The sequence below is a fragment of the Trichosurus vulpecula genome, chromosome X (genome assembly GCF_011100635.1).
Source record: "Trichosurus vulpecula isolate mTriVul1 chromosome X, mTriVul1.pri, whole genome shotgun sequence".
NCBI classification, from domain to species: Eukaryota; Metazoa; Chordata; class Mammalia; order Diprotodontia; family Phalangeridae; genus Trichosurus; species Trichosurus vulpecula.
The window spans coordinates 1,909,655-1,930,789 of NC_050582.1; the positions used below are offsets into that span (position 1 = coordinate 1,909,655).

The 21,135-nt window shown below is 54.9% G+C and overlaps 1 protein-coding gene across 2 annotated transcripts; it reads right to left on the minus strand.

Moving 5' to 3' along the window:
• Positions 1–522: 522 nt before the first annotated feature.
• ZMYM3 (zinc finger MYM-type containing 3) lies at positions 523–14,039 on the minus strand. 2 transcript variants are annotated; one of them, XM_036740197.1, is made up of 25 exons: positions 13,884–14,039; positions 12,535–13,188; positions 11,803–11,846; positions 11,440–11,509; positions 10,388–10,679; positions 10,061–10,235; positions 9,642–9,866; positions 9,378–9,528; positions 9,082–9,197; positions 8,905–8,991; positions 8,649–8,799; positions 8,016–8,188; positions 7,762–7,927; positions 7,423–7,487; positions 7,188–7,341; positions 6,927–7,042; positions 6,653–6,827; positions 6,387–6,533; positions 5,763–5,866; positions 5,323–5,491; positions 4,802–4,953; positions 4,271–4,385; positions 3,390–3,644; positions 2,133–2,250; positions 523–2,024 (listed from the first exon to the last, which is right to left on the minus strand). In XM_036740197.1, the coding sequence occupies exons 2-25, from the start codon at positions 13,169–13,171 to the stop codon at positions 1,832–1,834; spliced, it is 4,050 nt and encodes a 1,349-aa protein (XP_036596092.1). In that variant the 5' UTR covers positions 13,172–13,188; positions 13,884–14,039; the 3' UTR covers positions 523–1,831. The 2 variants fall into 2 exon arrangements, with proteins under 2 accessions (XP_036596092.1, XP_036596091.1); XM_036740196.1 differs by having other exon boundaries at positions 1,547–2,024; positions 7,188–7,487; positions 13,884–13,989.
• Positions 14,040–21,135: the final 7,096 nt, after the last annotated feature.

The following is a 21,135-nucleotide window of genomic DNA, read 5'->3' on the forward strand; positions in this document are numbered from 1 at the left end:
GGTTGAACTGGGGCTGAGCCTTTACGCTTCAATCAGAGCCAAAACTGCAGCTTAGCAAGCCAACATGAGTTACTAAGCCCACGACTGTGCAGCCTGGTGGTGGCACTGGGAGGAGGTGGAGAAGGGAGCAGGAGGGCCTGGGCAGGGCTTGCTGTGGGGAAGGGCCCCCATCCAAAGGCCTGGGCAATCAGCAGGGCCCACTTGGGCACCCAGGAGGCCAAGCTAGCTGCCTCTCTCCCTTCTGTTGGCTGGAACCTCAGCAAAGCAGACAAGGCAGCTAGGGTCCTGCTCTCCATGATTTCTCCAGTTTTGGGAGGGAAGGGGAAGATTCTGCCTGCTGCTCTGGCCTTGACCACCCCTCCCACCATGCCCAGCCAGGGGCCTTACTCTCCCAAGTAGGACCCTGCCTACTGCTGCTGGCCTTAGCCATGCCACCCCAGCCCCTGCCCCTTCTGCAGATCCTGCCCCCCCACTACTTTCCCCCTTCTCAGGCAGGGAGACCACACCCCCTGGTTCTGAGCTCCCCAAAGAGGGGAAGTAGCAGTACTTTTGAATCTTTATTTGAAACGAACAGTTCCAGGGACAGAAGGTTAGTTGTGACAACGGCTTCTCTCACTACAACACGAGGGCGTCAGCATCACTGCGGGGACAGGCGAGGCGCCTCACAACAATATATACAATTTCAACAGCGGCTAAACCGATAACAGTTAGAAAAACACAGAGATGGGGCCAGGGAACAGCAAAGCCACTGGGGGGAAGCTGGCCACCCCTCAGCCTGACCCTATTTAGCTAACCTGGAACAAGGCAATGAGGGGGAAGAAGAAAAACAAGGCAGCGGGGAGGAGGTGCCTCCCGACTCAGCTCCCCGTCAGATGTCACCCAAACTGTCAGAGGCCCCCACAGGCTCAGCCTGGTTCTTCAATGGGGGTAGGACAGGGGTGGGGAATCAGATCCCATGCCAGGAATGGGCATGGTTATTGCTGTGGGAACTGCCCACTGAGCTCGAGGGGGAGCGGGCAGGAAGCCATGAAGGGGGGAAGCACGGCGATGCCGTGGCTGGCCGAGTCAAATGGACACACAGATGCGGGGAGCAGAAGTCCGCACCCCGCACTCAAGAGTCATTCTCTGCCTGTGGCAGAAAGGGAAAAAGCACTGGGAAAATCACTAGATTCATAGTACAAGGCCCTGGTGCCTGGGAGGGAGGAAGTGCTCATAGGAGTCCAGCTGTGAGGGGAGGCCTGGCAGAGGAAGTAGTGGCTAAGCCCTGTGCTGCAGGGGAAATGGTCCTCTCCCCCTCCCCCCACCCCTGCCCTGGGGATCTTTCATGGCGAGTGCCCTGGAGTGGCACCTTTAGGAAGGGGAAAGGGAAGGCACCAGGGCTCTTTCCCAAACCTGGCAACCCACTAAGGGCACCAGGGCACTGACTTCCCTTGCCTAGGCCTGCTCATGCAAGGCCTCGAAGACCAGCAAGGTGAGGGCTATTATACCTGTCACCAAGCCTTCCCCCTTCTACCCGCCCCCCCAACCTCCCACCCCAATCTGGCCCAAGGGCGAAGAGTGTTGCTCCGAGGCACAGGGGAGACCCCCCAGTGGAACCTAGCACTGGGAGAAGAGCCCCTGAGCAAAGGAACAGGGTCTTCAGCAATGACAAGTGATATGGAAGAAGGCAGAAAGCCAGGTGCTCCCAGGGCAGGCCTCAGGAGAAGGAGTGGGGAGGGGTGGGCAGGGCCCTTCAGAATGAGCAGCATTGGCGCCTGGGCCAGCCCCTCTCAAGGGAAGGGGTGGGCCACAGGACAGACATTGGTGTGGAGAGTGTATACGCATGGCACGCTCAGTCCAGGTCCTCCTCTCCAGGACGACCTGGGTCTTCATAGATTTCACGAACAGCCAGGATGCGGTTGAGCATACTTTCCAGCATGCTCCGATCCATGGGGATCACAGAGTACCAGAGTGGAGACTCAGCAATACAAGAGCGCTCTGGTTGCAGGTAAAACACATCATTCCGACTCCGCAGGCTCTCGGGGCTACAGGAGGAGAGTGGGCCAGTGAGCAGAGGGGACCCGAAAACATCCCTGTGGCCTATGGCCTGGCCCCAATCACTCAGCACCAACTGCCTCGGCCTTCCCACTCACCATTTGGAGAGATAGAATTCATAGAACTTGACAGGACAGCGCAAAGGGTTCATACGGTTCTCACGCTGTTCCAAGACAGGAAGTTCCTCCTCCCTCTTCCGCTTCCCCGAATTGGTGTCTGGAGAAGGATTGCAAGTCAGCTCAGGGACAGATTCTCAACCTGGGGGTCTCAGAACTTCAGAAACAAATTCTGCTGGCTCTATTTTAATAGAATTTGTTTCCTTTGGAACCTCGTGTTTTACTTTTAGCATTTTAAGGCATGAGTCAGAGAAGGGGCCCAGAGGCTTTGGCAGACTGATGCCCACAGGGGCCAGGGCACAAGAAAGGCCCCTTCCAGCTCCCATGCTCTATGAATGATCTCGAACAGGGGTTCTTAGTGAGGGATCCATGAACTTGGCTTTCTTAATATTTTGATAACTATTTCAATCGAATTGGGTTCCTTTGCAACTGCATGTAGTTTGTTTTAGGTCTTCTGAGAAGGGATCCACAGGCTTCCCCAGACAGACTGCCAAAAAGGTCCAGAACACTAAAAGGGTGAAGGACCCCTGGCTTTGGGGACTGGACTGGGGGGTGAAGGCCCACGAGGATCATCAGGCCTTGGAATTCCACAGGCATAAGAGAGCCCATGTCAGTCTCGGTCAGCTCATTGCTTCAGGCCAACAGGCCCAGGCTCACCTGCTCATGAGACTTAGGGAAAAAGCAAATCAGGCATTTGCTCTTTCCCTAGGTCATCCAGAGCACCTGCTGTAGGGAGGTTCTCAGGAATCCTCCCAAAGAGATGGTCACCAACAACCTGACCAGTGTGAACACCGCTGCCCGCCTGCCCGCTTTCCCATATCAGCCCAGCCACCTGGGGAGCCACTCACACACAAACATATGTACCACGGGCACGCATATGAAACAGCAGCCTCCTTTAGCAATAAAGCCCATGGCTGTCATTGAGATGACATGATCATTCAGGTAACAGGAAACTGAGGAAAACCTTTCTCCTCTGCTCTCTCCTTCCTTCCCTCCCTCCTCTGTGCGCGCGCACACACACACACGCACACATACACACACACACACACACACACACACACACACACGCGCGCGCGCGCACACACACACACACACACGGCCCAGGCCACGAAGCACACTGGGAAGAGGCTCATTGATCACACACAAACCCCTTCCCATTCAATCGCACTACCCTAGGCCCACAGATAGAGAGCCAGGAGGGGGCAGCCTGAGAGGGAGTGGTGTGCACGCTGCACCTACCTCGACTCTTGCGCTGGCGGGCAGGTGCGTAGTAGCGGATGCTCACTACCTTGGTGGTGCCCCGAGCAGTGGTGCACTTACGTGACTGGCGCACCACGTTGGTGAAGGACAGCTGCATGTGCTCTTCTGCCGTCTGCAGGCCAAAGAACTTGGTATTGAAGAACATGAGAGTGTTGAGAAGGACAAAGGGAGAGTAGACGCCCAGCTGCTTGCACTCCCAGAGGTGCTCCTCCTCCACCCGGGAGAATATTGTGTCTGGCGAGGAGGGAGAAGAAGCACAGGCTTAGGAGGAGCTATCCTGGCCCTACCGAGAGGTCCGGCAGTCAGTGAGCCACACACGGATGCAGATTTGGGTTTTCACTTAGGTTGTTTTGTAAATCTGATGTGTAAACTTCCATTTTCTATTCTCTGCATCCTTATAGGGAAAGGGGCAGAAGTAATAGGAGCCTCCCAGGCTAATTAATGCCCAGGGTGAAGGCTTAAAGCTGCCCCGACTTCTCCCTTGGGCATTTGGAGCAGCCCCTTCTCATTCCCCCAGGCCTTAGCCTGCCAGAAGTACAATGACATGAGATGGCCCCAAAACATCAATCTCCCTTCTTTACCTCCTTGCCCAGATGCTTAGCGAGTGCTAAGGGGAGTGCTGGGGGGGACAATGTGTACATTAGATGCCCTCTGCTCTTAGGAAGATGGTGGTTCCAGCAGTCCAGTCCCGCTGCCCCCCACCCCTGGCAGCTCTTTAGACAGTCTGGACACCAGGCTTCCTCAGGAGCTCAGTCCCAAGCTAAGGTGCAGGTGCCTTGGCCTAAGCCTTCTAAATTCTGAAAAAGCCGCTTCCCAAATTTCAGTTTGCTCCTGCTTCGAGATCATAGGGGATTACTTACTGTTGGGGAGGATTGTGGGTTGCCAACTGCTCAGGGCCCTGTTGAGCTCTTGGACAAAGGTCAGGTAGTAAAGGTCCGTGAAAATGTTCACCATTCGGTTGTTTTCCAGGAGGTACTGTGGGAGGACAGTGGAGGCCGTGAAGCCTGCTGGGTGACAAGGCCGCCCTGGCGCCTCCTCCCAGGGACAGCAGCAGCTGGGGCTAGTGGGAGATGGCAGCCAGCCTGCAGGCAACACTAGGAACTGAGGCCACTCAGCAGTAGCTCTTTAATTCATAAAGGAAGTCTCCCATCTTCCCCTCTCTTGACTCTGTTCTCCCCCCCCACAAACCCTGCAGATTAAACAGTCCCCACCCTATCCCTAAGTGCAGAGAGGATAAAATGGAGACTCAAGACATGACTGTGGCTACTGTGTGGGCCATCAGAGCCTAAGCTCTGCTCTAGCCAGAGAGGCCTGCCCTGCACTGGTCCCCCCGAGGGCTTGATCCTGGCCAGGCTGCTTCAAGGCCTAAGTGGGTGGGCCACAGGGGATACCTGTTGGATGCCAAGACACAGATAGTAGATGCTGTCAGGCTCATATCGTTCGCCATTGGGTCGGGTTATTTCCCTTACAAACTGGGCCAAGCCATAGTTGAGCTCAGCAGCTGTACAGGCCAGGATGTCTTCTTTGATCCGCATTGGCTTGGCTGTAGGGAAGAATAGTGAGTGGCGGTGCACAGGAAAAGGGGAATGCCCTAAAGGGAAGCAGGAGGCTACAGGTCTTGGGACAGGTTCTCCCGGAACAGACTGCACCACCCAGGCCAGAGAAAGAAGGGATTGGGAGGGTTTGGAAGGAGAAACAAAGGGAAAGACAAATGCACAAAACCAAGCCGAGCGATGGTGTGCTACATTTCTGTTTTATGCAATTTCCACCAGACCTAGAACGAGAGCCCTCAGATTTGGGGCCCTGCCAACTGGCCTAGGCCTCCTTGGAATGCAGAAGTCCTTTGCTCCTCAGGACATCCTCAGCCAAGATCCAGCCCAGTGCCCTTGCTGCCCCCTTCCTGCTCACTCACGGCCAAAGCGCAGCTCCTCGGCCTTGCTTGACTCCCCACCCGCATACTTTGACTGCACCCAGCACTTCCAGGCGTTGACACCATAGGAGTAGTTAAGGGCTGTACAGCTGGGCTGGCTGCTCATGGAATCCCGGGAACAGCTTTCAGAAAGCACTAGCCGCTTCTGACCCTGTATAGAGAAAGAAGGGAGCCAGGGCTGCAGACCAAAGGTGAGGCCACCCAGGGCAGTCAGGCAGGAGAGCAGCCTTCTCCTAGGACTTAGTGGGAGGATTGGCAAGATTCCAAGGGCCACAAGGTCACAAATCACAGCCTGTTCTTGGAGTCTGGGCAGTGGCAGGGGGTTAGGTAACTTGGGTCAGTTTGTGGGAGTGCAAAGGGGTCAAGATAGTGACCAAGCGGCTCCTCCTCCTAGGACAGCAGTAGTTGTGGTCTTGCCTCACCTTTCTGATGGCTCGGGGCAGGTCCTGGTCAGTAGAGACATCATCTGGTCCCACCAGGCCACAGTCAAAGAGGAAATCCACACTGGGGTTGATGTCCAAGGGATCTGGTAGAGGGCAAGAAGGGAGGAGGCGCTTAGTGGGCCCTTTTGAGGTTATCATAGATTTAGAAGCGGAAGGGCCCTGAGAGGCCAATTAGTCCACCGTCTTGATTTTAAAGAGGGGGAAACTAAGGCAAGTTTGGAGAAGCTCCCTTGGTAGAACCTGCATTTTAATGAGCTCAGTCCTTTCCTGCTGATGTGATGTTGGTCCTACTTCCCTTCCCTGGGCCATGCCACTGCATCCCTTGGCAACCTTTTCTTTTCCAAGTTTCTTTGGCTACACGGTCCGGGCCTTACTAGAGGTGCTTAGCATTCTGTGGTCTGTGGTACCTCTGAGCTAGATTATCTAAAGGCCTGAGGAGAAGACCCTCCAGAGATGAAGCAAGTCTGGGAGCCATCAGGGCCAACCCCAGTCTGAGCCCCATTTCCCTCTTCCTGATGCCAGCTGACTGTTCTGGGATCACTGAGAGCATACTCTGCTAGCTTCTTCCCCATTCTGTGGGATACCAAGAGGGGGAACACTCACTCTTAGGGAAGTCAGCTTCTAGGTCCTGCCCTGGCTCATCCAGGACGTTGGCCATCTTCACAGCCATGGCGAGAACGTCATCTCTCGCTGGTCCAAACAGATCACAGTCTTCTAGCAGCCCTTCTGTGCTCTGGTTACTTACTAGGTCTGGAGGCAGGAAGAGACATGGGTTTGGTTACTGTACCTCCCCTCCCCGCCCCCACTCAAATCTAGCTTCTTTAGTCGGCACCCTTGCCACTACTACAAGGAGCCTTTTCCTGGATTACCACAGAGGTCAGATGAGGCCTTGTCCAATTCCTCAGCTTCCGCTATCATTTCTGCCATGGCCAGGATGTCAGCCTCCAAAGGGTTGGATGGAATTTTCACCTTCAGCTCCTCAATAGTTTCCACAATCTTGTCTGTGCTCTCCAGAGTTGTGGGCAGGAACATGGGCACAGGTACCTGGGGGCATTGGGCAGCATGAGGCAGGGGCGGTTAGAGAGGGGAGCGTTGCTGGTTGTGGTGCTGGCTTTCAGTCCTTGGAAGGGCACAGTGACTTACTGGGATAGGCAGTGACAAAGGCACCGGGACTTTCTGGCTGTACAGATGCATAGGCACTGGGACAAAGATGGGCACTGGGACAGGCAGCACGATCACCTGTGGCTTCCAGTCTTGCTCTGAGGAGATAGTACCCAAGGCCCTCCTGCATTTGGCCATCCTCTCCCACAAACCCCCTGCTCAGAAGAGTAACGGCCCAAGGACTCCTGAGAAGTTCGGCCTCTGCCTCCCCAGAGCCAGCAGGCCTTCCCCTCTGCTTCTCACCTGTCTGACACCCTTTGGACCTCATGTCCACCTTGCAGGACACGCCCCGATTCTGCATCAGGGGCTTGCACATGGCGGCTTTGTTCTTTCGGGGCATCGAAGGTGGGGGTGGGGGAGTAGGATCAATTGGGACCGAGCGGCTTTTCGAAGCAGCCTGCAGCGACAGAAATGTGGCAGAAAATGCAGAGACAGTTAAGGGCCTGGATCCCCCTCCCTCTCTTGTTTGGGCTCTCACCGCTGTGGTGCTGCTGGTCACTTTGGGCTGGGAGGGTGCAGAGGGCTTAGGCTCTGGAGACTGATCTGAAAATAAAAAAGACATTTCTTTAATCTAAGGACTATCTCAGGGAAAACAAATAGGAATTCCAGTCACAAAGTCACAGAAATAGAGATTTGGGGGTCTTGGGAGGGAGGAGCGGAGAGCCAACAATTTTACTCCTCAGTGTGGAGAAGGGTATGGCACCAACACGGCCGCCCCTTGAGGAAAAGTAAGGCCACACCAAGGACTGCAGCGCCCCTTCCCCAGGAGGTGGGGAAATGCAGGGCCTGGTGGCTCAAGGTCTCTGGTCTTACTCACTGTTGAGGAGGCTCTCGGGCCCACTTTGAGTGTCCAGGTTGGGCTGGTTCTGCTGGCTGTAGAAGCGAAGCAGACACTGCTGGTTGCAGAAGTGCCGGATCTGCCCCCGCCAGTGGATCGTCTCCAACAGCTTCCCTTGACGTTTACAGGCATGGCAGCGGGCAGCCTGAGGGCACCAGTGGACTTTCAGCCCTCAGCCTTGCCAGATACCTCTCCTTCCTCACCCCCTCCCTCCCCAGGTACTCCCCTCTCACCTTACGGTACCACAGTAGGTACTTGCTCTTACAGTCCTCACTACAGAAGTCCCAGGTGCTGCCATCCAGCTGCTCGGTGACCGCACGCTGGCAGGTCTGGGAGCAGTAGGTGCAGGTGATGCAGCACAAGCCCAGCTTCTTGGTGAAGTCCTGCTTGTAGAGCAGCACACAGCCTGCAGAGAAGGGGCAACACCCTCAGGACCAGCCCAGGCAGAGCTGGGCAGTGCCAGCCACTGAGATTCACCAGCACTCTTTGGAAGCAGGGCTACCTTGGGCAAACTGCATCCCCTCTCTCAAGCCCATTTGTAACACATGAAGGGGACAAGCTGCACCACCTACCTCCCAAGGGTTGTAGTAAAGAAAGCAATCACAAGACCTGGGAGCCCCACCATCACCACCCCCCCACCCCCAGTAGAACAGGCTATGCAGGAGCCCTAGAACCTTGAACATCTGGATGTTTCCCAAGAGACCTCTCTAGATGCCCCTCATTGTACAATCTAATCCAGCATTTATCAAGTAAGCGCAAGCTGGTGGTGCCCGAGTGGCTTGGCTTCTACCAGGCCCAGGGAACGAAAAGGTGGAAGGACCTCAGGCCCTTGCTTCCCTGTCCCCCCCTCCCCCTCCAGGCCTGACCTTCACTACAGAAGCTCTTCTCCACCCCACTGAAGCGGAGTTTCTCATGAAGTAGCTTCTCCTGACGACAGTGCTCGCACTGGGACACCACACCCCGAAGCCTTTTGAAGTCCTCACAGCAATCACGGCAACAAAACTGGAACACCTGGTCCTGGAGTGAGGCAGAGAGGGTCCCCCCAGGGGGAAGTGGGCAGTTGGGCCAGAGCTGGCACACTCGGCTCTGGGGAGGGACTCCAGAGCCCATTCTAGACCTCACCTGCCAATCCAGGATCTCAGGCTTGCCGCTGAACAGGCTGTGACAGTAGTGACAGCTCAGATGGATGCCCCCCTCAGGGTTTGTACGCTGTGGAGACAGAGCAGCTGGTCAGAGTACTCTGGGTTCTACCTGAAGCACACTGCCCCGGCCCATCCCTGGGCCCCAAGTCAGGGGTACCTGGAACTTGGTCCAGCAGCTGGGGCTGCAGAACTGGTAGACTGTGCGATCCGTCTTGTTGTAGTAACAGGGGTCAGAGAGACTTCGGCGGCAGAAGCTGCATGGGCGGGGAGGGCCTGGGAGGGGAAGAAAGAGAGGATGAGAGCCAAGCAGAAGGGGACAGGTGTGATGCACAGTAGCCTGAGCAGGGCAGGCAGAAAAGGATGCCATTGGGCCTGAATACGGGCAGGGAAGGAAGAAGGGAGGAAGGGAAGCAAGCCCAAGACACCTTGGCACAGGCCCTGTCTTCCTCTTACCAGCCAGCCCAGCCTGCTTCACTTTGTGGGAAGTGGTACAGCATAAGGAACAGAAGAGGCCGGTCTTGCCATTCCGGTCCACATGGGATAGCATCTCGAAGTTCTTACACAGCGTCTTGCACCAGACACACGGGTACACTCGGGTGTTTTTCTGGGGTGACAGGGAAGGGGAGGCTGAAGTCTTATTCCTGGTCCAGTCTGGCCCCTCCTTCTTCCCTCTTCCCACTGTGGCTGCCCTCCCTCCAGGTCTCTCCCTGGCCCCACCTTCTTGTAACCCCCCAAGCAGGCTGTGCTGCAGAAGCGTTTCTGCTGGCCCTCGTGGAAGAGCAGTTCAGGAGGAGGGGCCCCGCCCCCCCCCTTGCTGTAGATGTAGGCTCCGCACTGGTCACAACAGTTGGTCTTTAGTCCCTTGTTGGCACGGAACTTGGTGAAACATGAGTCGCTGCAAAGTCTGTGCACAACGCTACCATTGCTGACCTCATGCAGGACCTGCCACACCAAGACCCTGCCTTAGCCAGGCCCTCCCAAAAGGCCTCAGCACCACCCAAGTGCACCCTTCAGCACACCAAAGCTCCAGCAGGCCTGGCACCCCCAGGCCTGCAAGAGAGCTCAGCTTCGGCCAAGAGGTGACCAGGGGGGCAAGGGCCACCACATGGGTGGCCTCCCTCCCCTTCCCCCCTCACCTCTCCAGATTTCTGACAGATGCTGCAGCGGGTGGCATCCGATGCATCGACCGCTGGGGGCACTGGCCGCTGCTGGGCCTCATACAGGGAGAGGCAGACAGATGTACAAAATTCATGGAATGAACCTCCTGACCCAGTCTGGGCCACAACTGAGTCCTTGGTGTTCCAGATCTCCCTAAAGGTAGGGCAGGACACAGAACAGGCAGTAGCAGCAGTGTCCTTTCTCACCTCTAACCCCTCCTTCACCTCCCAGGGACCACCACAGTACCCCTGCCCAATCAGACCCATGCTCTACACAGTTCTCCCTCCCCTAGCCCCTCAACACACTTTCTGCAGAAGGTGCAGGTTTTCTTGCCCAGAGGCTTCTTGGAGAACGTGGTGAGGCAAGTGGAGGAGCAGAAGAGTTGGGGGAGCCCTTTGCGTTGATAAGCGGTCTGACCCTTCTGCAAGGGGGTCCGGCAGTGGGCACAGGTCATTTTAGTGCCTGCTGAGCGGGCAGCCCGGGGGGCCAAGTTGGTTCGCAGGGACATCCGGGGAGAGCGCCTTGGCCGGAAGGGCACAAAGTCCTCATCGTTGGGGTCATCCACCATAGCATCTGAGTCCTCATCCGATACTGGAACTGTTGAAAGAGGAAGTGGATGAGGTGACAGCCCAGGGCCGACGACGGCCCTCCAGGGGTCCAGGAGGCCTGGCCTTCTAAACCCTCAGACACTCCCCTAAGGTTTTGCTGTCCCTCTAGCTGGATTTCCCCACAAACTCCTTTGGGGAGGGTCTAAGAAAGAAAAAGATATCTCACACAGAGGCACTCGAAGGATTTTCCTCACCTAGATGAGGAAAGAGAAACTCAAAAAGGTTAAGTGCCCCAGCCCCGGGCAGCTGGTGGGGCCAGGCGGACAGAGCGGACACTTACAGGCCAATCACCAAATCTCTGCCTGCCTCTCTTTCCTTAACTGTAAAATGGGAATCATCATAGCCCCCACCTCCCAGGGCCGCTGTGAAGAGCCAATGAGATCATCTTTGTAAAAAGCTCTCAGCCCAGTGCCGGCCGGGCACCCAGCAGGTGCTAGAGAGTCAGAGGGTTAGTCCCCTCCCCCTCCCCATGGGGGACTGGTCACCACCCCATGTTGCTTTGCTCAGGGCTGGGCACAGCCCAGCTAAAATGGATGGCTGCCCATCATGAATGCCCTTGGCCCAGATCCCCCACTATTAGCCTTCTTCCCCATGCCAAGCTAGGGCAGAACAGAGGAGCCCCAAGCCACATGTGGCAGGAGACTGGAGAACCTAGAAGCCACAAGCCAAAATCTAGCCACCCACTTTCTCAGAGCCTGCTCTCACTACCCCCCCCAAAGGTCGAAATCTTCCTGGAACGAACTCACTGCTTTCTGAGGAGTCCACTGTCTCCGGTTTAGGGGCTTCCACCCTCCGAGCACGCTCACTTCTCTTCTGTTCCTGGGAGACATAGGACAGAAGAAGAAAGCTGCCATCAAAGGTGGGCCGGCCAGTCAGCCAGGGTCAGGAGCCCAGACCTTTGGGGGTGGGGGGTGGGATGATGGCCTGAAGGAGAAGGAGGCAGGTAGGGGAGGCCAGGAGAATGAATGTGTCTGCTCTTGAGGAAGCAGCAGTAAGAAAAGCACTCTGGGGAGGCTACCCCAGCAAGGAAAGCACCGCCCCCCCCCCCCCCCCCCCCAGGGCTCAGGGCTGCAGGGGGAGCCAGGCTCCTTTGGTTGCCCTCCCCAGCTTACCTTCTCAGGAGGCGGCTCGCTGTTTTTCTCAGTCTGGCCATCCCCTGCAAAGGAAGAAAAGGCAGACTGAGCCTGCGACTGCCCCCACCCCCTATTCCTGGGCCACTTCCTCAAAACTGAAAGGGAAAACTCCAGGGTCTGTGGCCACATGGGGCCCTGCTCAGGCCTCCTTGTGCCTCAATTCCTGGCCCACTGACCCCATGAGGCCTTCCTCCCCCCAGTCTCTGGGGGCTGAGACTATCATCTACACAGACTTAAGGATTGCAGAAACATGCTTCACACCCCTTTTTCTGCAAAACCAAAAATTTCCCCAACAAGAAGGAATGCAGCTACCCAAGGACATGGGGGAAGGGAACGTACAAATGCTGGGACACGGCTGCTTAGAAGCCTTCAGGCCCTGTATCTAAGCAGGCCCCCATTCCTTCCTCCATGCCCTTCTCCCAGCAGGGTAGGCCCCAGAACCTGACAAACACTCAGGCCTAGGCCATGACCCTGCATTCCTACTGTGTGATACTGGGGACTCCTATCCACAAAGCCCACTCCCCTCCAGAAGCACAGTTCGGCAGTTCTCAGGCCCAGGAAGCCTAGTCTTTTCCCAAGGCCACAAAGGAAGAACCCTGTCACCAGAAGCCAGCTGGGGCAGGAGAAGAGACTCGAAAGCAAAGCCCTTCCTGCCCCCCCTTCCCCCTGCCCAGGAACCCTGCAGTTTCCATCCAGATTAGAGCAACCTACCTGGCAAGGAGGGGTGTGCTGGGGGGCTGGGCTGGGTCTTGGAGCTGCTCTCCCCCTGGGCTTCCCCCACAGAGGGGCTTGGGGGGGCATTTGGGCTTGGGGGCTGCCCCTGCAGAAGCTCTTCCTCCTGCCCAGGGGGGCCCTTTCTTCTACCAGTTGTGCATGGTGTCTCTTCTTCGAGGTTGATCAGTGCATCTGGAGCCAAGGGCTCCAGGAGCCCCTCAGTCATGGCAGGGCTTGTGCCTTGTGCCCCAGGATCAGACGTGGCTACTTCAGGGGCCTGTCCTCTGGGGACAGATTCGAGGGACTGGTCCCCTGAAGCCCAACCCAGTGTGCCCTCCGGACTTTGGTCAACCTCTTGAGGAGAGGGTGCTTTGTAGAGGAGCCCCCCAAGTCCCAAGAGGTCAGTGGCTCCATCTAGAACACTCGGGTCTTTTTCCAGGCCAGCAGGGGTATCCAGCAAGTCTAGGGCCTCAGTGGTTGGTGGTGGTCCAGGAGGAGTCCAGCCCTGGCTTGGGGCAGTTTGGGAACCCAGCAGATCTTCTCCAAACTCCATGTCCACTGGAAGGTCTCCTGCCAGGGGCTTCTCTGGCAGAGACAGCGAGTCAAATGAACTGGAGAAATCGCTGGGGTCCATGGATGACTAGATTTGGGCTGTGGGTCAGAAGTGGGAGAGGAGGCAAAAGGGATGGTTGGAGCCAGGCCCCCTCCCTACATTGCCTCTGAGACACACCCCATTTTCTACTTGGGTTTCCTCTGGACACCCCCCTTCCTCGACATGCATTCCCACAAGTCTCGCCTGGCTGACCACTCCTCCACTGCGTAGCGCCCCCTGTGGGACAAGCAGGTCCCCACCCTGGACCGGTGCCCGAGCCAGCCTTATCTCCCGGACCCGAACCCGGACCCGACCCCCTCCCCCCACCTATCCCCCAACGCCTCCGGCTCGAAGTTCCCCTCCTCTCGCCCCCTGCCTCCACCCTGACCCGGGTTGTGAGCCCCGCGGGGGCGGCTCCTACCCACCCCCCACCCGCCCTCCTTCCTTGCTCCCGCCCCCCCACCTCCCCGCAGCTTTCCCCCTCCCGTCCCGATCTCCCCCCCTCCCGCGACCCCCCCCATACGCCCCGGCTGGTCCCTCCCCGCCCCCCCTCCTTTCTGGCCCCTCCCCTCTCCTCTAGGGCGGCCCCTCCCCCGGGCCCCCCATTGCCCCCCACCACCTTCCCCCCCCCCGACCCCAGGCATTTCCAGGAAGACATTTTGGACCTGCGCTCCCTCCCCAGCTCCCCTCGGGGCGAACAGCGAAACCCCTCTCGGCCCCTCCTCGCCCGGGCCCGGCTCGGCCCTGCCCCTACCTGCGGCGGGGCTAGTGTGGCTAGGGTGGCGATTACCAGCCGGGGGCTGCAGACGGCGACGGCCCCGAGCTCCTCCTCCTCCCTCCCTCCCTAGCAGCCGGGACGGGGGTCGCGGCCCCTTTAAATGGCAGCGCCGCTCGCAGCGCCCAGAGCTCTGCACCAGGCGGGCGGGCGGCGCCAGCAGCCAAGCCCATTGGCTGGCGCGGGGAGGGGGCTCGCGAGACAGCGCCGGCCCCCGGCGCGAGACTCCCAGCCCCGCGGCCGCCTGCAAATCGCGGAGCGGAGCGGCGGCCGGAGCCGGAGCCGGAGCCGGAGCCGGAGCCCGAGCCCCCGCCCGCCAGCCCGGGGCCCCGTCAAGCGGAGCGCGGAGGCGGGGCGGGGCGCTTCGGGCGCCGCGGCCCGCGGGGAGGACCCCGCACTTGGGCCCCCGCACCCCCCCAAGTTGCAGTGCGGGCGGGGCTCGGACGTGTGACACCCCCCCCCGGGCCCACGTGGCCCCCGCCCCGCACTGGGCCCCCGTAGAGCTGCAGCTTTCGGGGCAGCCACCCCCGCCCGCCCGATCTTTGGGGAGCGAGTTAGAGGGGCAGCCAGACCCCCCGCGCTCACGTGTGCGTGCACACGCACACGCGCGCGCGCGCGCACACACACACACACACACACACACACACAAAAACACGCGCCCACCCTACCTCACTGCTTGCCTGCACGGGCTCAGCGCACACAGACACACACGCACACACACACACACGCACACGCACACGCGCGCGCGCGCCCACCCTACCTCCCTGCCTGCCTGAGGGTTCCAGGCACGGGCTCAGCATACATACATACACACATACATACATACACACACACACACGCGCGCGCGCCCACCCTACCTCACTGCCTGCCTGAGGGTTCCAGGCACTGGCTCAGCGGCCCTCGGCCGCCCTTAGTGCGGGGCTGCCAGCCTGGGGCCCTAGGGCGGTCTCTGGGCCGGCAGGGATAGAGTACGACCCGGGGCTTTTCAAATGTGTGCGAGCGTTTAGGCTCCTGCACCAACAGGTCACTGCTAGCACTTCAATTCAAATGCCCCCGGGCGGGGGGGGAAGAGGGACCTGTTTATTGAAGAGAGGTGGGGCCCTACTGGAGCGGAGGAGCTTCCCGTTCAAGTTCAAAAGCAGAGACTGAGCCAGCCTTTGGCTCCCCAGCTCTTGGCTCACCGAGTGGATGTTTCTTGGCTTGCCTTGATGCAAAGGGCCCTAAAAGCCTGTCTGTCCGCTTGGTTGGGGGCGGGTCTCTGATCTCTCCTGCTCTTTCCCCATCTCCCCCTCCAGCCCGGTTTCACACTCTCTTCCGAGGCATGGCCTCCTGATGAACCTCCCTGGCCCAGCCTGGCCTTGGGGCTTATCGTCTTTCTCCGGTGAACAAAGGGTCAAACCAAGTCCTTTCTAAGTCTCCCCCATCCACTTTTGTCCTTTATCTTCCCCACTGCTCTCCATAGCCAGCTCCTACAGTCTCCCTGCCCCCATGTCCTAGGTGTGACCCCTTCACTTTCTCAGAGTTACAAGAGCAGCCACAAATAATAGCTCCCACTTTCAGACTTGCCAACATGAACTCATCTGAGGGCTTCTCTGCGGCCACCCAGCACAAGCACCACTCAGGATGGCAGAAAACTAGGCTGGGAAGGGCCTTCGAGGCCCTGTCCAGGGCTTCTCCCTTAACCTTTTTGGGATCACATCCCCAAATACCATTTGTATGCTCTTCGATAGGATTACAATAAATACAAAGGAAACCAAGTCTATGGAAATGGTTATCAGAATATTGTAAATGGAAATTCCCAGGTCTTAGGTTAAGAACCCTGCAGTCCTACCTCTCACCTGACAGATGGAGAAACTGAGGTCAGAAAAGGAAAATGACTTGCTTAGCTAAGGCGCTCTTCCTGTGACACCCCACGCTAATAACCTACATTTCCATGGCTGGCACGTTAGGGTGACAAGGTACCTGCTGCGCTGGCTCCTTTGCTTCGGAGGGAGTAGGTCAGCATGGTGTAATGGAGAGAGTGCATCTGAATGGGGGCCTTGGCCCTCAGGCTTAGTGGATTTTGCGCTTTTCAGATTTGCAAAGCCCTTTACCTGTATGATCTCAGCTGATGTCATACAACAACTCACTGGGGCAAGTGATTATTACCATCGCCTTACAGGTGAGGAAACTGAGTCTAACAAAGGTTATTACTTGCATAGCAAGATTTGAACTCTTCTTTGACACCAAATCCAGCACTCTATAATGCCACCTAGTGGCCTCTGCCAGTTCTTACTACTCTTCAAATCACTGTCCTCCTGGGCCTCAGTTTCTTCATTTGTAAAATAAGGAGGCTGAACTAGATGCATGGCAGAGTGCTGCAGCAGGAAAAAATGCTGCCTTGGTCAGAGTTCAAGCCCTGCCTCTCTGCCCTTGCTATCTGTGGCTGTGGGCAAGTCACTCAACCTTTCCCAATGGAGTCTATTTCCTCCCTCATCTGGAAAATCAAAGGTTCCTTTCCGTTCTAAATCTATGTCCCTCAAATGTTCAGCCATTGCTCCCTTCCACGCCTTTGGTGACCTTGGCTGCACAAAATGCCCCATCCTCTGGAGGCCAACGATTTGGAGGGAATACAGTGCCCTAGACTTGCACTGGGCTTCTGCCTTCTGGCATTCCTTTGGTGTTCAGATGCTGACTATGTACCTGCCCTTGACTGCATAGTTTTACTTGGGGGAAGGGGGGGGGAAGTTGAGGAATGCCAGACCATTAACTTTAAAGTTAAGGGAAGACTAATTCAAATAAAGAGTCTCTTGAACCCATCTAAATCCAGGAAAGCTTCTTCCTTCTAAAGAAAGAAAGAAAGAAAATTTAAAAAACTCAGCAACAGCTGTTATCTCTCACTAGGATTTATGAAAATCTCACAAGTCCAGGAAAATCAGTTACCTTCTTCTGGCTGGGCTTACTTTGTCTGTGATAGGCCTAAACCTCTATTATGTTGGATTGTGGAAAAGGCAGAAAGGAGTGTAACCAACTGTACCCAGGCCAGACAAATAAAAGTGTTTTCTGAATTCAATAATTTCCATAAACACGAAGAAAAAAAGCTTACAGGATCTTAACTCTGAGAAAGAAGGCAAACTGCATGTTCCTGGGTGGCGGCTTGTTTAGGATGGGGCTGGCCCTCAGCTCCTGGGCACTCAAACCAGAGCCTGAAGGATCAGGTGGATGTTAATGCAGTAAACCCATGGGATGCTTAAGGTGCTCTGGAATGGAGAGACTGGAAAGGCTATGTGACTCATCAGTGACCTTAGGGAGATGCCGGGGGAAGCACCACTGAAGGCCGGCTTGGCTATTCTACAGCTTTTCCGGCTTCCTGAGACATCCCAAACTCGAGTCTCAGTGGTGAGGGTCTTCCTAGGATTCCCTGCACAGCTCAAGCTGCCTAATGACTTCTCTCTTGCCTATTCACTATGAAGCATGATACCTCACATCTAGCTTGCACTTCTGCTCATTTGTTAGCTGAATGATTTCGCCTTTTGGGGACTGCATTTCATCCTGCTGAGCTCAACAGTTTGTGGAGGGAAGGGGCCGTGCCTGCCAATGCCATGCCCTTTCCCTGGGATATCCTCAGAATCACCAAATAAACCCCAGGACATCTGAACCGTCACTAACCAAGGAAGAAGGCAGTGCTGAACAGGGGAAAGGGCACGGCATTGGCAATGAGAGGCCCAAGACTGTTGGCTCTGTCATGAACTGCTATTCCCCTGGGCTTCCTCAGTTTCTTCATCGTAAAATGAAGGGGCTGGACCAGGTGACTTCTAAGGCCTCTTCCAGTTAACTCTATGATCCTTTACAATATCAAACTTCCCATCTCATCGCCCCTCCCCCTTCACAGTGCCGGAGTTCATCTTGGGCAAATTGAGCTCGCCAGCCCCATTTCATATACCAAATGGTCATGCTTTCACTCCCACCCACCATCCCTTTCCACCTCTTACTTTGAGCTCAGTAATCAAATCAACACTACAATACACTGTTCCTGGAAAATGCCTGGCAACTGGGCCCTATGGAAGGAAGGAAGGACAGACTGAAGGCAGCTAGCATTTATTAAGCACCTACTATGTGTGAGGCACTTTACAAATATGATCTCATTTGATTCTCACCACAAACCTAGGGAAATTGAGGCAGCTTTACCTCAAGTTAAGTGACTTGCCCAGGGTCATGCAGGTAGCTAAAGTGTCAGATAGAATGTGGACCAACCCTGGAACTCTCCAAACATACTCCCTCCTGACCATTACTCAGGTTGTACTAGTGGTGCAATGGATAGTCAGGAAGATGTAAGTTCAAATCCAGCTTCAGACACTTCTTCCCAGCTGTCTGCCTCGGCTTCCTCGTCTGCAAAATGGGGATAATAAGAGCACCTGCCGTCATGATTATCAGGAGGGCAGCTCCCTGATGGCCAGCACTGTTCTCACAAATGTTGTTCATGCAGCCGTCATTGCTCACTCACAAGAGGTCATGTGGCGTAAGCCATGGCTGACCAAAAAGCCTATGACAGGTGGGCCCCCTGGAAGCCATTTCTGGACAGTTCTCATTGCTAAGAAGTTTTCTTTATATGGAGCCCAACTGCCTCTGCAATCTCCACCCATAGTTCAATTCAACAAGCACTAATTAAGTGCTTATGGTATGTAAGCAGTGCCGGGAAGACAAAGAGAAACATTTCTGGTGGGGGTGGGGGGAGGCATTGTTCAATTCCTCCACATTCTTTAAAGCCCTAGCAGAATGCTCCTCCTCCAGGAAGCCTTCCCCATCTCTTTGGGTAGCAATGTTCTTCCCCTGGAAATGTCAAGTCCACAAAGGGAGGGACTGTGTCTGGTCTTGCTTAGCACCTGGCTCCCCACATAAGCCCGGAATGCACAGTGGAGCCCAGTGCCCAGAGAGGTGCTAGAGGCCTAGAGGATGTTAAAAGGGCTCTGAAGAAAACAAAGCCAGGAAAAGCAACTGAACTCGATCACACCTCCAGGAAGTGGGTGCTGGGGACTACACGATTTTGAGGGCAGTGAAGAATTGAATTTCACTGTAGATGGAGGGGACTCCACCAAAAGTGGCGGAAAGAAAGAACAGCGAACATTTCCAGAGCAGCATCCAGGGCCGGGCACTGTGCTGAGCCTTTTAGGAACACTATTCTCATGGGATCCTAACATCAGCCCTGGGAGGGAGGTGCCATCATTATTCACATTTAATAGGTAAGAAAACTAAAGCAGACAGAGGTTTGCCAAGGGTCACCCAGCTAGTAATTGTGTGAGGCTAGATTTGAACTCGGGTCTTCTGGATTCTATCCATTGCACCACCAGCTGCCTCCTAAAATCTTAGCCCTTACTATGACCAAGAGAACCTCAGTAACTAATGACCCAAATAACTATTTTCCCATTTATAGAAAATCATGAGAATAACCTACATATGTATGGAGGCCATCCACGATGAGGCTACTAGAAGGGAACAGGCTGACTTGGTGCAAGTGATAGTTCATAGGAGCTAATCTGGGGCAGCTAGGTGGCACAGTGAGTAGAGCACTGGCCCTGGAGTCAGGAGGACCTGAGTTCAAATCCAGCCTCAGACACTTGACACATGTACTAGCTGTCTGAGCTTGGGCAAGTCACTTCACCCCAATTACCCTGCCAAAAAAAACAAAACAAAACATAGGAGCTAATCTTTCTCTTCGTGCAATTGACTAAAATAAAACAAACAACACAATGGAGATCCCATTGTACTTTGTTGGCCATAAAAAGACATTTGACTTGGGAGAAAGCAAAATACCTCCTCCAAAAAGTTGTCTCCCATACAGGAAGATGCAACAACACAGATACCATTTTCAAAGACCCGCTGATTAAGCAAGGCAAAAAACTAGGAAATGGATACTCTGAATGAAATAAGCACTTACTAATGGTTTGTTGAATGAATTATGTAATTGATAACAATGGTGCCCACTGGGAAAATCTAACCTTTCCAAGCTCCAGACACCCTTATCCATGAGCACAGTATTACAGAACCTGGTTATGGAGATGTGGTCTAGTTTCTCAAATTCAGAGCAAGTAGTTCTGGTAAAAAATCTGCTCTGGAGACTGTTATGTTTAAGACATCACTTCTGTTTCAGATAAACTACAGTGAGTGATTTTTGTTCTGGCAGGTCTGAAAAACAAATAACAGGCTTTTGATCATGGGAAGATGATGCTTACCTATTATTCCTTACAAGCAACCAGGCCGGGCCTTTTCCAAGGCAGTTAGGTGGTGAGATAGATAAGAATGCCAGGCCTGGAGTCAGGAAGACCTGAGTTCCACTCCATCATCAGATCTTACTAGCTGGGTGACCATGGGTAAGTCACTTAACCCTTGCCTCAGTTTCCTCAACCATAATAACAGCATCTACATCAAAATGTTGTCATATCAAACAAGATATTTGTAAAAAAAAAAACCAAACCTGTTTAGCCCAGTGTCTAGAACATACTATGTGCTATATAAAGGCTTATTCTCCTTCTTTCCACTCCCCTCCCCCTCCCTTCTGGAGAGAAGTGCAAAGTAAAGGAATGGAGAAAAGAGCTTTTCAAATGATAAAATTGGGCTGGAGTGATAGATACAGTTTGAACAGTCCTCACTTGGCCCAGAAGATTCCAACCCAGATCAACAGCTGCCCCCTGCTGCATGAGAGGTGCATTCACCCTGGAGAAAAAGCTTGGAACTGGGGATTGGGGGCCCCCACCCCCTTCGCTTATTTACTTTTGCCCCCATCCCAGGCTTAGGGCAAAGGTGTGTGTCAATGAGCAGTAAAAATTAGATACCAAATAGGTAAGAGTTAGGAGAACTTGTATGTAAAGCACATGTAAACCTTATACACTAGCTATTAAAATTCTCTACCAGTTCCACTTGGAGGTATATACAGCCACTCAGCTCCAATGTACATGTGTTTTGGGAGCCCAGGATCAGCAGAGTAACCCAGAAGACATACTATGGACTGTGCTTCAAGATAATCATGAAAACAGTGCTTATCAATTGGGATTCCCTCAAATCAGGGATCCAATCAATAGAGGTCTCCATTATGCTTTTGTATGGGAGTACAAACCCTGGAAGCATCTGTATTAAGGGGAAGGGAACAAGCACCTACTATGTGCAAAGTGCATTACAAATGTCTCATTTGATCCTCACAACAACCCTGGGGCTGTTCTTATCCTCATTTTACAGATGACGAAACAGGCAGACATAG